This window comes from Aulonocara stuartgranti (genome assembly GCF_965226115.1).
Source record: "Aulonocara stuartgranti genome assembly, chromosome: 20".
In the NCBI taxonomy this organism is placed as follows: domain Eukaryota; kingdom Metazoa; phylum Chordata; class Actinopteri; order Cichliformes; family Cichlidae; genus Aulonocara; species Aulonocara stuartgranti.
In genome coordinates this window covers 16,918,562-16,933,803 of record NC_138956.1, presented here as the reverse complement: position 1 = coordinate 16,933,803, position 15,242 = coordinate 16,918,562, and the positions used below count along the sequence as shown (strand labels likewise).

The following is a 15,242-nucleotide window of genomic DNA, read 5'->3' as shown; positions in this document are numbered from 1 at the left end:
CTTGCCTCATCATCCGGAGTAATGTATTGGTATTTTTAGTACTACCCTGAGCTGTACGTTTCCATCACCATTGGTAACTATTCTTCTAACACTGCTTCACTGACCTGTGACATGCTTTACCTCTGGGTCCACTTCTGTATTACAGCTTCCCACTTTTACACTGATGACGCCCAAATATACTAACCACTTAAATAAATAACTGTTCACTATTACAAACCTCTACTAAGGCTAAAACCTCTGTCCTCACAGTGCTGTGATTAAGAAGCAGGATCCCGAAGGATATCTGTATCTTGATTAGTTTGTTTCACTTAGGAATGTACTGATCAGCACTAAGATTAATAATTTCTAAGCGACCCCTGGTACAGAAAAAAGAATATTGCAAATGCATCCATAACCTCTAGCTTAATCATCCTGATAAACAAACAAATCCCATTTGGGAATGGTGGTTCTAAATGGCTAAAAACTAATAACTAGACTGTTAAAAGGATTAATGTAAAATCTGTTTTGTTGCTGCAAAGAGCCTCCACTTTTTTCCAATGCAAACTATTGTTTGCATCTCCTTGTTTCTTTACATGAAAAGTGGCTAGTTGGCTTAACAAAAGAACCATGCGTTAGATAAATCAGAAACATATTGTTTTCTTTAGAGAATACAGATTAATTAGTTTTAGTTTTTAGTTTGTTACATGTAGCAATTATTACTTTTAATGAAGCCTGCAGTGCTTTCAACCTAAGCCCCATGTTGCTGTTCTGGGAGACAGACATCTCAAACCACATGTGGGCTCTCTTACCATTGGTACTGGTTTTACTGCTGTTTCTCATTGGCATTATGTAGCTCAGGTTTATCAGTGTGGCTTATGCAAGGATTAGTTCACCATGCAAATTCACCTCTAAAATGTCACAGAAAACCTTAATGTTAATAAGTTTACTGTCATCCTAAAGCAACGACAGGCAGCTATGAATGCAGAACAGCACAAATGAGTGACAGTATTGCTCCTTTCCATTTCACAACCATATATACTATGAGCTTACTGTGATCGCATCTATTACTCTGTCTCTGTGGAGATTACAGAGAGTTACATGATACGTTATGTAACTTGATTATATGTCTTTGGATTTACAGCAGTGTGTATCTGCTCTATATTAAGAACATCTTGCGATTAGAGCAGGGTGCATTAATGAAAAAGGAAGCTCAGGTTTGTTCAGTCACAGTGGCTTCACACATCGATGCCCCCTGACTCTCACCCTCTCTCTCTTACTGTGTATTTCCAGATCTGTGCTGCTTCTCCTAAAAAATCCCACCTTCCTGTTCCTGTGCTTGGCTGGGGCTACTGAGGCCACCCTCATTGCTGGCATGTCCACTTTTGGTCCAAAGTTCTTGGAATCACAGTTCAGTCTCAGTGCATCAGAGGCTGCCACATGGTTTGGTGAGTGAAAAGTAAAGAGGCCCATCACATGGGCAACTTTCGCTATGCATTTAACTCATTTTATTACTTTATTTATTGAACCTTGGAAAATCTTCACAACAGCTTGTGAAATAACACTGATCTAAAAGAGAGGATCTATTTTTTTGTGAAAATTTGAAATTTTAGGTGCTTTTGTTCAATCATAGACCGTTCCCTTAGTGCCTCCTATGCTGGTGATTTCTTACTAGCAGTTTATACATAAACTGCTAGTAAGAGAGGATACTAGATAATCATAGTCTAGAAGGTCAACAAATGCAGCACAACCTCTACATGAATACAAAATGAATACAAAAAAATCCAAAATATCATATAGGTCAGATAGTAGTTTATGCTAGTAACAATGTTAAAGAGAAACAAGGAACAATACTGTTCTACTGAATGTAATATGCTAGGCTAAAGAGCAATTTGACAATAAAGGGAAAACTACTGTCACCTGCTGTAGAATGATAGAATGATATCATGGAGGGATCGTTTGGTTTTGGCGATCAAATCCAATCTTACCTTTGGGAAATGTTAGCTAACATTAGCACCTCTGCTGAAACTATAACTGCAAGTTTCTCACAAAGTAAAATACTGAATTTAGTAAACAAGGTCAGCTATTAATTCTAGATTTAATCTCATAATTTAATAAGCCATTTGTAATTACTTTGAGTATCTTTCTTGGCAAACTCATATCTGAATATAAAAGCTGCATATTTTTCATTCTACTTTTAAATTACTGCAGAATGTGATTCAGAATATTAATCACGTAATATAAAATGGTATGATACTCACGGTGTATGATTCACAGGTCAAAATGTAGAACACTTACTGTCTATAGTACAGGGCAGTTAGCCAACTAGTTATTAATTACCTAGTAAACCTGTGTCAGCATTGGTAGCTTTCCAACATTCAAGTCAACTGTATTGTCAGGGTTTAAAGTAGGTCAGAATGATCCAGAAGGGCGTTCCAGCATCCAAACAGCCTAACAAATGTCACCAAACACATCAATAGTTTTTGTGTAGTTTGTCACATAATGTGTCTTGGAGATAACTGTATAGTTGTTGTATCTCCCAGGTAGAAAAAAAACAATTCTGAAAGGTCGTACAAACCAAATTGATGTATATGATTTTGTGTTATTCAAAGGTGCATGAAAATACCAGACAAACTAATTACTGCCAAAGTTTACAGTGATGCACTGTGGTGGACTGGTTGCATCTAGGGCACAGGTGTCGAACTCCAGGCCTCGAGGGCCAGTGTCCTGCAGGTTTTAGATGTGTCCTTGATCCAACACAGCTGATTTAAATGGCTAAATTACTTCCTCAACATGTGTTGAAGTTCTCCAGAAGCCTGGTAATGAACTAATTATGTGATTCAGGTGTGTTGACCCAGGGTGAGATCTAAAACCTGCAGGACACCGGCCCTCGAGGCCTGGAGTTCGACACCCCTGATCTAGGGTGTTGTCGCTGGCTGACATCAAGGTTAGAAGACATCAATTGATGATGCTGATTTGATTCACTTACCATTTCTCCCTTTTTGTAATATCTGGAAATCGGCCACAAAGCTAGTGAAAGATCTCTTTAGATCTAGTTGAATTCAGTTGACTAAATCCACGTAGACCCCTGACTATGGAAATTGCAGCACAGGTCAGCTGATCACAGTCTGCACACCCTTTTGTCAGTGCCACCGTTTCACTATTTTGCTGCTATCCTCAGTCACAAATCCACCCTGATACTCATCTCCACCTACTCCACGCTGCTTGCGCTTTCCTTTTCACTTCTCTTTTCCACTGTTTGTTGCTTTGGTTGGTTGACCCCAGACATTTAAATGAATCTGTTTACTGCTGCTTACTGCTATTCATTGATCATCATCAGCATTACTGCAGTTTTGCACATCACCTGCTCTGCACATTGTTCCTGAAAACTGGTACTCGCACACTTCTTCTTCACTTTTCTGGCATCCTGTCACTCTCCAGTATTGCGTTAAACAATCTAATAAAAAAGTCCACTGCTTTCTCTCCTTCATATCTGCATACCTCCACAGGCTGCCTTTCCACTCATCCTCTTCATAGCTGCCCTCACTACCTCTTTACTAATCCCGGGCTGTCAATGCTTATCATCAATCAGTTTTCCTCCACAACGAGCAGCACAACATGATCACATTTCTCCCTGATACCCCCAAAAAACTACAGATGACATAAATATTACATGGTTCATGGTTTGGGATCATTTTATGCCTCTTTAAGTCTGGAGGTCTTGCTCCTCTTTTGGACAGATGGGACTCTTTCATATATCAACAACATTGATCCGTTATGCTTTTATTCTTTTTCTCTCAGGATATATGGTGGTACCAGCAGGAGGTGGGGGCACCTTCTTGGGTGGCTACATTGTAAAGAAGTTGAACCTGCGGTGTCGAGGTATCATCCGCTTCTGCATGATGTGTGCCATGGTCAGTCTGCTCGCCATCTTCATCTTTGTCATCCACTGCCCCAATGTGCCCATGGCTGGTGTCACAGTGCCTTACCAGTCTGGTCTGAAGACTAAACAGCAACTGGACCTGTACAAAAATGTGTATGACAGCCCAAGTAAACTGTACCTCAGAAACAGGTAAGCTGTGTATAGAACTCGTTATTTTAGTTATGATTTCTTTAAGTTAAATTGGTTCTGACTGTTGTTAGTTTTATTCTACAAGAGGTTAATGTACCTGTCTGTCAGATCTGACCAGGTAAGTTTTACATTCAGCTCACAGTCTCTGTGCTAGGTAATGTTTTCTCTGAAGTTCCTCCCTCGTGGTTCCTCTTTACTGCTGTCATGTGAACACAAGCCAGAAAATACCAAATTAATTATATCTGGCCAGAAATTACTTTGGACTTTAAGTCACACTTGAAGTATTGGTGCACTGTGGTAAATTGTGTTCACTGTCATGTTATAGCTTCAAATGAGCAGAAAAGTTTTATATCAGTGTAAATGTAAACAGGGACTTTGTTTGTGTTGAGCTGCAGTGCAGTGGAATAAGCCAGCTACCCTTTAGATTTAAGAAGGAAACAAAAATTGCTACCTTAAAATAAAAGGCTGTTATATAGTATTACTGCTTTTAATAAATATTAAATTATTAAATATTAACAAAAGCATTTAATATAATATTAAATGTTACGATAAATCCATAAAACTTCCCCCTCCCACCCCTAACCAGTCATGGCAGATGGTTCCCCCTCCTTGAGCCTGTTTCTGCTGGAGGTTTCTTCCTGTTAAAAGGGAGATTTTCCCTTCCTGCTTAATGGAGTGCTTGCTCCTAGGGCGTCGTCTGATGGGGTTTCCTCTCTTTTTTTGCAGGGATTCACCTTCCTTGAGGCAACTGTTGCTATGATTTGCAACTATATAAATAAAATTGAATTGAAATTGAATTAAATATAAATCCAATCATATTTCATTTGGATATCTTTTACCACAATGTTTCTCAGTGCCACACCATCCAGCCATATCAGAGATTATTTTAGATGTTCTTGCACTTGCTGCCTACTCACCCAGTGAATATAAGTATTGCTTTAGTTCCAGGAAAGTAAGATACCTTTGCAAAGCATTGGGATATTGTCCACAGACATTCTGATAGGCCTTTTTAAAAAAATCCAAGTCCAACCATTATAATCACTGATCTGAATGAGAAGGATGTCAGGCAGATACATTAGAATGATTATCTTCTTTGTCCCTTGATTGCCAAGACTTAGGAGAACAGTTTAATCAAAAGTAAAATTACATTTTCTGATTGCAAAGTGTTCTTAGGTTCAGGTTAACTCCAATGATGACTCTGAACTTATAGGGTTAATTAGATTGGGGATTTGTGCTTTACCACTTAGGATGTATTGTACTCTGCAGATGGACACAAGGCCAAGACTAATGTACCCTGGGCATGTGTGCGGCTTCAGTACATGCAGAAACACTAGTTGTAGTTAACAGTTTCTTTTTACTTAATCTCCACACACCCATTTATCAATGGGCACATTGCTCCTGTAAGCGAGCTTTCTTCTCACTGGCCTTGACAGAATGTTTGATCAGCAGATTGGAAGTCTTCTGTGCTTGCAGACAGAGCTGTTTATATGACATTTATCCTCTTACATAGAACAAAAAGTAGAACAACAATCTGAAACCAAGAGTTTAGAAAACGTTTAGACTTTGTGGCTTTCTCTTTTGGCTCGGTGTAAGGAAAAACTTTGCAATTTAACTTGCTTTGTTTATTGTGAGCATCAATCACTGGAACAGTAATCAGTGGTTCATTCTAATACTGAGCTCTAGTGATGTATCCTCATCAGTTCTATCACGCTCTCCCCTCATTTGTTTCCTCTCATTTCTGTCCTTCTTTCTCTCCCTCCTAACTGCAGCTCTTCCTTAGATGTGGGCTGTAATGCAGGCTGTAGTTGTGTCAGAGAGCTCTACAACCCAGTGTGTGGGGCAGACGGTGTGATGTATTACTCCCCTTGCCATGCTGGCTGCACCTCCATTAACCACACCCAACTCTCAACGGGCAAACAGGTATCGCTCACACTTTGCTCACAGGGGAAATTACACCATATTTTTTAGACAGATTGGGAAATAGCAGAAAGCCTGAGCTTTTACAGGGGATGGCTTTGTGATACACATGTGTCTGATAAGCTAAAATCTTTTCTTTTGCAGAAATGATGCAATCTGACTGTTTTGAAATATTGAGTTATTTTACAATTATTTCAAACTCAGGAGCAGAAAAATGCACAATCCTCTGTGGCTCACTTTCATTGATACATTTTAGAATAAAAGCTGAATTTTGCAGCAGAGCCACTTACTGCAGTGCAAAAAGTGCATTTTATTGACAGAGATGCAAAAAAAATATTGCAAATATGAAATTATGTACAATGTTTAGGATTATATCATATCTTCGAAGAGACTTAAAAGAGAATAACTGCATACTGATTACATGGATAGATACAAGATTTTATATACTTCATAATATATTTATAAATGATTATTCTGATTTTTATGATAAAAATTCTCTGCTGTTTAGTCAAATCCACTGGTGTCCCAGAGATGTGCACAAGATGCTCTTTAGTGTTCCTGTGATGCAACAGTTAAAAGGGTTCCAACTTGTTATATTTTTACTCAAACCACAATCTTTCTCTGAACTAGTCAAAGTAACTTTGGTGCCTAAGCCTAACCAATATCCACCTGCCTACAAAAAGAACCTTAACATTATACTTTACCTAACCTTGGTTTGTGTGCTATCAGCAGTCAGATAGGTGTTTGAATGATAGAGTAAATATAAGGTTTTATTTACCTAAAGTAATACATCAGAAGATATCCCAAAAAGAAAGAGAAGACAGGCCGGGTGTTGATAGAAGCAAAGATTGTCCAGTTCCTACCAGGGACCTGCAAGACAACATAGAGGGGACACACAAAGGGAAACAATGTCACAATGTGCTCTTTAAGAGTCAGTTCCAACCTTAAAATAACAATACAGATAAAGTTAACGAAAACTACAAAATCACACCTGAGCAATGCATGTGACCAGTTTCTCCATACAGGGTGTGTCTTAAAGCCATCATCACCTACAAAGGCTTATGTATGAAGTATTAAATACATAGTAGTAAGCATGTTCATGGACTGTGTCCATTCTCATTATTACACACATATATTAATTTATGGACATCTATATGGTTTGATTTCTTGCATGTGTAATTTGGTTGGGTTGTTATCAACATTTGGGGAGAATTTCATGTCAATATTATGTTTAGAAATTAACTTAGAAAACTGGCAACGTGTTCAATAACTATATAGCCCACTGTATGTAGAGACTGAAGTGTGTTTCAGTAGTTATACATTATACATTTATATCTGGCTTATGTTTTCGCCTCTAGGTGTACTCTGGATGTAGCTGTGTGGTGGGTAATGTGTCATGGGATGAGGAAGGCTTCGCTCTGGCAGGGAAGTGTGGCAGCTCTTGCCATCACATGCCAGCCTTCCTCTCCTTGCTTTTCATCATTATCAGCTTCACTTTCCTTTGTAGCATCCCAGCACTCACTGCCACACTCAGGTAGGTGGCCACACTTAAACCTCTGAATGTACTAAATATGTATCACACTCTGTTTCATTTATTAATGTCATTCATTTGAGCTCTAAGCTTCAAAGTATTTCTTAAACTGTCTATCTTTAACAAAATTCTAGTATAATTTGAATTGGTGAATAAAATAAACAATACATTTTTAATAATACATTTAAGCACCTTGAGACACTCTATAAATAAAATTGATAATTAATAAATTATTGTATTATTTGTTTAGTTCAGTGTGCTACTGTTATTATTCTCTCTAAGCAACTCTAACCACATAATTTCCTTAGCGATTAATAAAGTATTCTGTTTCTGATTCTAATATGTCTGGCTAACCCTGCCCTCCATAGGTGTGTACCTGACAGTCAGAGATCCTTTGGACTTGGTATCCAGTGGATTGTAGTGCGCACACTTGGTAGGCCAAGTGCATTCTTTATTTAGATTAACTTTTACACAGATGCCCATGCAAAATCAAAATGCTTTATGTTCTGCCATTTTGTCTCTTTTTTCTTCTCGCAGGTGGTATTCCAGGACCCATAGCCTTTGGCTCAGTGATTGACCTATCCTGCTTAATGTGGCAGGATAAGTGTGGGGAGCAGGGATCCTGCTACCTTTATCACAATTCAGCCATGAGCCAGTACACACTAGTAGCTGGAATCCTCTATAAGGTATTAATGATTCATAGGCGAACAGGTTGTTTGACGGATTTTTTTCACTCCCAAATGTCTTTTAACCGTTTATCTTTTTATAGTGTTTTTTTTTTTTAAATGAAATATAAAACCAGATAGGGTTACTAAATATTTTCCAAGATAACCAAGTAGCTAAGTTTAAAACAAACATACTTTGCATGCAATACTATTCATAACAGTTTCTATTTTTCAATCAATCAAAATCACTAACAGGATATTAATAGGTATTGGCCTTGACAAGTTCAAATACATTGTAAGCAACACTTACTGCGTGATTTAATAAGTGAATCTATGTATATGTATTCCACCCAATTCCTGTTTTTTAAAGTCTTTAAATATGTATGCTGCAGAATCATCCTCTTAAATAAAGAAAAAGAACAGTTTAAAGAAATCATTAAAAGGCCAAATTTTCCTTGACATTCATAGCCATGAGTGTATATAAACCTCTGACTATACCAACATTAGCATTTCAGTGTTCTCAGTTTTGTTTTTGTTTGTTTTTTAGTTTAATTAATATTCTTAATTTTTTGCTTTGTCCACTCATTTTATTGGCACAGAGGAGGCATAGCAGACAATTCTTTAGTGATTAGTGTAATATTTTGTTAAACGTCTTCAATTAAAATGATATCACTTTACTATGCTATAGCTAATTTTTTGACATTCCAGTGACCGACTGTATGTCAGTAACTTTGAATTAGTTGTGCAAATTTGTCATATTTTGATCTCTTTCACATCTTTATTCCTCCTCTGTTTCAGGTTTTGGGGACCATATTTTTCCTGGTAGCCAGTATCCTGTACCAGCCTCCCCCAGAGTCACCACAAAGCAGCTGCGAGAACACCGACCATAGCATGGAACACTTGAGCGACCTTCCTGTCAAAGATCTCCCTGAGGACGGCGTTATTGTCAACCTGCATGCCAGGCTATGATGGCAGGGATCATCTTGTGTATGTGTATGTAACAAACACCCCCAGAATGCCTTCATGCACACACAAAAAACACCATGACTTACAATGGCACGTGATGACGTCTAACATGCTGCTATCTTGACAGAAAACCCTGCTATGAACGCGTGGGTGTGAGTGTTTCGTAGCAGGGCCAAGCCACACAGGTTTTTATGTAGTTTTTTATGTACTAAAATTCTACAGATCTCTATAATCAGTTCAATTGACTCCATACAGTGTGAGGTTCATGACATTTGTGTTTCATAATTCAATAATCCTCAAGAACCAATGAAACACCTCAGACCTTTGTGGTATACAAAGCGTTTACAGTATGAACAAAAAAAAAGCATTTATACCGGTCGGTTATTTTCCACATTACTGGAACAAAATTACATATTTTGTTTTTTTTTCCTACAGACAAAGCAATGGCATGTTATACTCTACGAGATCCCACAGCCAGTATTAATAAAACCAAATTAACTTCATATTGCTTGAGTCATTTAAAGCCAAAAGTCGTAAAAGGCTCATACCTACACTCACTTTTTAGACATTCAAAAGGGAAATATTGCCTTATTTTTCTCATCAATCTTCACTCAGTATCCCACATTAACAAATGCACAACACATTTTTGATGTTTTGAAATGTAAGACTATTTAGAACCTTAATTCTTTACTTCAATGAACTTCTTAAAGATTAAATACAGCCTCCAGTCTTCTTAGGTAAATCTCTTCTGGTTTTGGATACTTGGATTTGGACAGTTATTGGTAAATCACTTTAAGATATGTCACAGCAGATAGAAAGATCTGTGCAATGCTATCACCACAGTTATCCACAGGTCTTGTCCTGAAGGGATTCCAGCATTGTGGTCTGCCATGTCAGTAACTAACCTTAGCTTCATGACTTTACTGAAATTACTCTATGCTTGATTTTTTTCCCTTCACTCCATTAGCTACACAATAAACAGTAGAGTAATAAAATGCTGCTTCAGTGGGCGTGTCCTCAGAGATGCTTGATCATCCTCCATCCTCACTTACAGTGATTATAGTCACCTTGCTGTCCAAGGTACTTTCTGTTTACTTTCTCAGTTTGAGTTTTGGTTGTTTTAAACTTGTTTCTATTCACGGGAATTAAGGCTGCTGTGGTCACATTCACGTTCAGAGTGCTAAAAACAGTTTTATGCCCTTGTCACCAGAGAGTTACATACACTGACGCAGAGCTCTTTTTCTCTCTTTCTAAAATCTATCAGGCAAAATCAGTTTACTGCAGGCAGACTGGAGGCAGTTTATTTACTCTTAGCTACAACTTAAGAGCAAATAAAGGAAACAAGATAATCACAGTTTGAAGGGCCATAGCAACAACCCAAATGCCCTTTTTAAGTGATATATTCTAATTACTGGTGGTAAATTCTAAAACAACATTAGGTCTGTGTAGGTTACTGAGGGTAACCTGATGATTAATGCCACTTAAATGTTCAGATTTATTTCAAAACACAATAAAATGTCTAAGAAGCTGAAGGTGCAGTATACTATCAGGATATTATATATATTAATATAACCACACCAGTATAGCAGCACAAATGTATTTTCCATTAGAAAAGCACATGCATATCTATATAGTTACTTGGACGTGCATAAAGAAGACTTGCATCACTTATGGTCTTATAATAAAGATTAGTTTGAAATAAAACAAGAAAGACAAAACTATGATGTATTTCAGATGAAATAGAGAGTTCTGTATAGAGATTATTGCTCTGTTTGCCAATTAATTAATATTTTCTTTAATGCTTCTTGCCCATGGAAATTGCTTGGCTGCCCATTTAAAACAAATGAAAATGTGTGTTAACGGCAGCATTTAAAATCTGTAACCTATTCAGATATGATGAACTTTGCCACAAGAATTTGTGCCATGACCAACAGACCTTTTTCACAAAAACCTGTTGACTTGTCTAGGCACAAAAAGCACAATTGATCATCCCTGTAAAACATGAAAGCTAGAAACCTAAAGCAAAAGCACTTATTAGTTATTAAAATCCTTTGTTTTTACCAGCACATGGGGTCGCTGTAGCTCAGGAGGTAGAGCAGGTCATCTACTGACTGGAGGGTTGGTGGTTCACTCCCCGGCTGCCCCAGTCTGCATGTCGAATATCCTTGGGCAAGTTGCTAAATCCTAAATTGTATGAATGTGGAGCTGAATGTTAGCTAGAAAGCACTTAAAAACGTAGCATGTTGTATAAAGCTCGTTGAGTCCTCTGGAAGAGCAGAAAAGCGCAATATAAGAATCAGTCCATTTACCATTCAATTTGCAATGCACCTCTACAACCAGAAGGTGGCGTTAGTGGATTAGAACTAGTGATGTTTCAGTCGCGAAAGAAACGGCTCTTAGAGCCGGATCATTTGATCCTTATCACTAGCCATAAGTTTTTTTTTCTTTCTCTCACCCTCTCTCTCGCACTTTTTTCCCACTTCACTCCGCACGGGAGCCTTGTGCTTTGTGCTGGGAAGAGGGGGGAGGGGCGGTAGTTACACTCGCACAGGAACAGATTAGGAGGGAGAGAGAGAGAAAGAGACAACAACGTCACATTAGAAGGGTGTAGTAATCATCCACAACTATTTTCAGTTGCAGATGATAAAGGATTCAGAAAGTTTATTCATGCAGGCCCATATGACAGAGAATGTGCATCTTCTTTTTTTTCATATTTTAATTTGTATTTAATTGTGTTGTGGTTTGCAGTGTTTTGTGTTGTTTCACTTTAAATTTGTTTAAAAGGAAAAAGCTGAAAATTTAAATAGTTAAAAGTTGAAATGTGAATAGTTGTTTTTTGTATTATATGATTTATTTGTTACATTTTATGTGGAGTGAATAAATAAAAGCAAAATCTCCAGTGTTAAATTAACACTAGAGAGTGTCTATATGGGTCCACACCTCTGAGTGTTAAATACAACACTGAAAAGTGTTAAATTAACACTTTTGACAGTGTTATATGTTTAAAAGTAACCTAGTCAGTTTTGAAGATTAACAATGGCTAACACTGAGCAGTGCTGGTTTGCTAACACTGGAATATTTCTAACATTTTGAGTTATTTTCCAGTGTTAGAAAATCAGCACTGCTCAGTGTTAGCCATTGTTAATCTTCAAAACTGACTAGGTTACTTTTAAACATATGACACTGTCAAAAGTGTTAATTTAACACTCAACAGTGTTGTATTTTACACTCAGAGGTGTGGACCCATATAGACACTCTCTAGTGTTAATTTAACACTGGAGATTTTGCTGTGTTTATTTACGGTGGCACCTAGAGACAAAGCATGTACAAACTCCAAAACACGTAAAAACTCCAAAAAACGTACAAAACACAACAGAAGTGCTCCAGGATGCTAGGCGCGGTTCGGAGCCGAAAAGAGCTGGAAATCCCATCACTACTTAGAAACTCTGTCAAAATGTTCTAAAACATCAATGTGGACCAGGGCAAACACAAGGTAAAGTTAGCATGGTGCAAGTCTACTACAACTATGCACAATCATGTGAAAGAAGATTGGGGTTGGCAGTTGTCAACGAATCGTCAAAAGGAGACCAGTAAATATGAAGTTCTATTTTTGATGTAAATGCCCATCCCTGCTAATAAATAAAAGTTAAAGTTAAATTTAAGTTAAATTAATGTTTAAAGCATAAAAGTCATAAAAGTCATTATTGTGATCATATCAAGATCCAGGCAGAAAAGAACCCTTTTCCCCACAGAGTTCTAGTCTTATTTTTGCAACCACACGAGTCACCCCCTGGTGGTAATTAAAAATAATGCAGCTACATCCACATTGGATGTACTTTTTTGACCAGTAAACTACATTAATCGTTAATATATAGTTTGTGGATCAAACTATGCTTACAATACTGACTTCTAATACCATATAGACATTTAGAAATCAAAGCATCTAAACTCAAAGCCAAATGTTCCATTACAAAAGTTCTGCAGATTTACCTGATTGAAGTGACTTTGGCACCATAATTTTTTAAGTTATTTAATTAAAAAAAGAATGTTTAATTCTTAAATAAACACTGAAATAAATATACACAATGCTATTTTTTTTAAATTCTTTAAATTACTTATCAAGTAAAAACAAGTCAGCTAAACAATAGCAGCTGGTTATAAGCTAACCTTATGCTCGCTAATGTTAGGCTCAAATGTCTTAAAAATCACACTTTCCATCTGATCAGCAGTTTGATTACAATTTCCTGCAATCTACTGACATCTAGTGGTGATATTTTGCACACTGTACCTTTATGTAGATGTAGAAACTCACTGATTGAGGAACTAGAACCACCCTTGCTCTGTGGAGACTCTTTACTCCCACATTTGGCTGTTTTAGATGCTGGTGTGACAGAGCCTTTTACAGAGTAAGTTGAACACTGGGATGTTGAGGGTGATGCTCAATTAGCACAACATGCAATATTTTTAAAAATGTCCCTGATTTGAATCTAATGATCACAATACTGTCTGTAAATGTGCCAAAGCAGCTTTGCATAAAAACTCTTGTATTTAATTTTTATTCACTGACATTAAATTCATTATTTATTTATAATATGTCAGCCCTCATATTTTTATTTTTGCATTAATTTTGAAATGAATAACAAGAATGCTGCCCTTTCTACACAAACAAACTCTCCTCCTGTCTGTGTCTTTTCTCTGATAGCATTGTTGTTATGTACTCTGCTGATGTTGAGGAGTGTGGCTGTCATGTAAATGTATATATGCAATCCTGCTTGTTGTGCTCTTTAATAAGTTCTCAATCTTTGACAACTTTATAAATTCATATTGTCTTTTTTTTTCTTTTGGTACTGTTTTTTTTTCTCTTTCTTTTATAATGATCTTTTTATGGACTGATTCATAGATGTCATTTTTCTTCTAATTACAAAAGCTGAACAGCTGATTATTTTATGTCTCAAGTATTTTGTGTGTGTGTGAGAGAGATTCAATGTTGGTCAATTAAATGTTATTTATTTAGTGCCAAATCACATTAACAGTCACATCATCTTTATACTGTGAGGTAAAAACTCTACAATAACACACATCAATTAAGGTTTGGAAACAGTATCACCACTAGTTTTAATTCAATTAAATTTTCTTTATATAGTGTCAAATCACAACAACAGTTGCCTCAAGGTGCTTTATATTGTAAGGTAGATCGTACAATAATACATACAGAGAAAAACCCAACAATGATATGACCCCCTGTGACCAAGCACTTTGGCAAAAGTGGGAAGGAAAAACTCCCCTTTAACAGGAAGAAACCTCTGGCAGAACCAGGCTCAGCGAAGGGCGGCCATCTGCTGCGAATGCTTGGGGAGAGAGAATACTGATAAAAATAACTCATAGAATTAAAAAAGGTGCCACAGCACAAGTTTTGATTGCTTAAAAAGCACATTTGGCTTGTTCTTTTTAGGTTAGTTTAGTTTAGGTTTGTGGAAGGAAGGTCTGATGCTTTCTATCATTCGAGTCCTAAAACATCCAGAGGTGTGTTTTGGTTCACTTGCCTGCAGAAGAACAAACAATAGTTACATAAATCTATGTAGCATGACATATCAATGCAGGGTGTTGTGATAACCAGCTTGAATAAAGTCAGTATAAATCATAAACTGTATCCCCATCACAAGGTTCCTCTGTGCGTTACAGTGAGAACACCACACACAGAGAACCATCTGCTCATTTACTCCATGTGTCACAAAGACAGAGCAGAGCAAAGTGTGAATTTCCAATGGTCTGCCTGCTTATTTTTCTGTCTCAGTAGTCTTTTCTTCACAGCAGTTGTACTTTTAAATTGGAAAAAAATAGATAAATACTACTTTTTCATAAGACAACTGGTTGCCTTGTCTTAAGACTCACCTGTGAACACCAACCCACGCCAGTCAGAATCGCTACATTCAAAATAGAACTGTAATCTAATCTAATTAAGTAGTCTAAATCTGTTCTGCTCTGGGACTGCTCTTAGAGCACAGTTGATTTCATATATAAAAAATAAATATTTTGTTTTTTGGCAACAGACTATATTAAATACCTGGAATTTGGTCCATGTTTTATTCATTCAGTTCACTTAGAACTCAGAGTG

General features: G+C 37.1%; 2 protein-coding genes across 3 annotated transcripts in view; one reads left to right on the top strand and one right to left on the bottom strand.

The window, feature by feature from the left end:
• Nucleotides 1-15,089, top strand: part of slco4a1 (solute carrier organic anion transporter family, member 4A1) — a 33,130-nt gene extending 18,041 nt beyond the window's left edge. For both annotated transcript variants that reach the window (XM_082519511.1, XM_082519510.1), the window contains exons 6-12: nucleotides 1,270-1,424; nucleotides 3,778-4,048; nucleotides 5,818-5,968; nucleotides 7,324-7,499; nucleotides 7,865-7,929; nucleotides 8,034-8,182; nucleotides 8,960-15,089. In XM_082519511.1, coding sequence (XP_082375637.1) covers nucleotides 1,270-1,424; nucleotides 3,778-4,048; nucleotides 5,818-5,968; nucleotides 7,324-7,499; nucleotides 7,865-7,929; nucleotides 8,034-8,182; nucleotides 8,960-9,130 — 1,138 coding nt within the window. In that variant the 3' untranslated portion in view covers nucleotides 9,131-15,089. The remainder of the gene's footprint in view (nucleotides 1-1,269; nucleotides 1,425-3,777; nucleotides 4,049-5,817; nucleotides 5,969-7,323; nucleotides 7,500-7,864; nucleotides 7,930-8,033; nucleotides 8,183-8,959) is intronic.
• LOC309697457 (uncharacterized protein) overlaps nucleotides 1-15,242 on the bottom strand; it is a 366,834-nt gene that overhangs the window by 325,600 nt on the left and 25,992 nt on the right. The window lies entirely within an intron of this gene.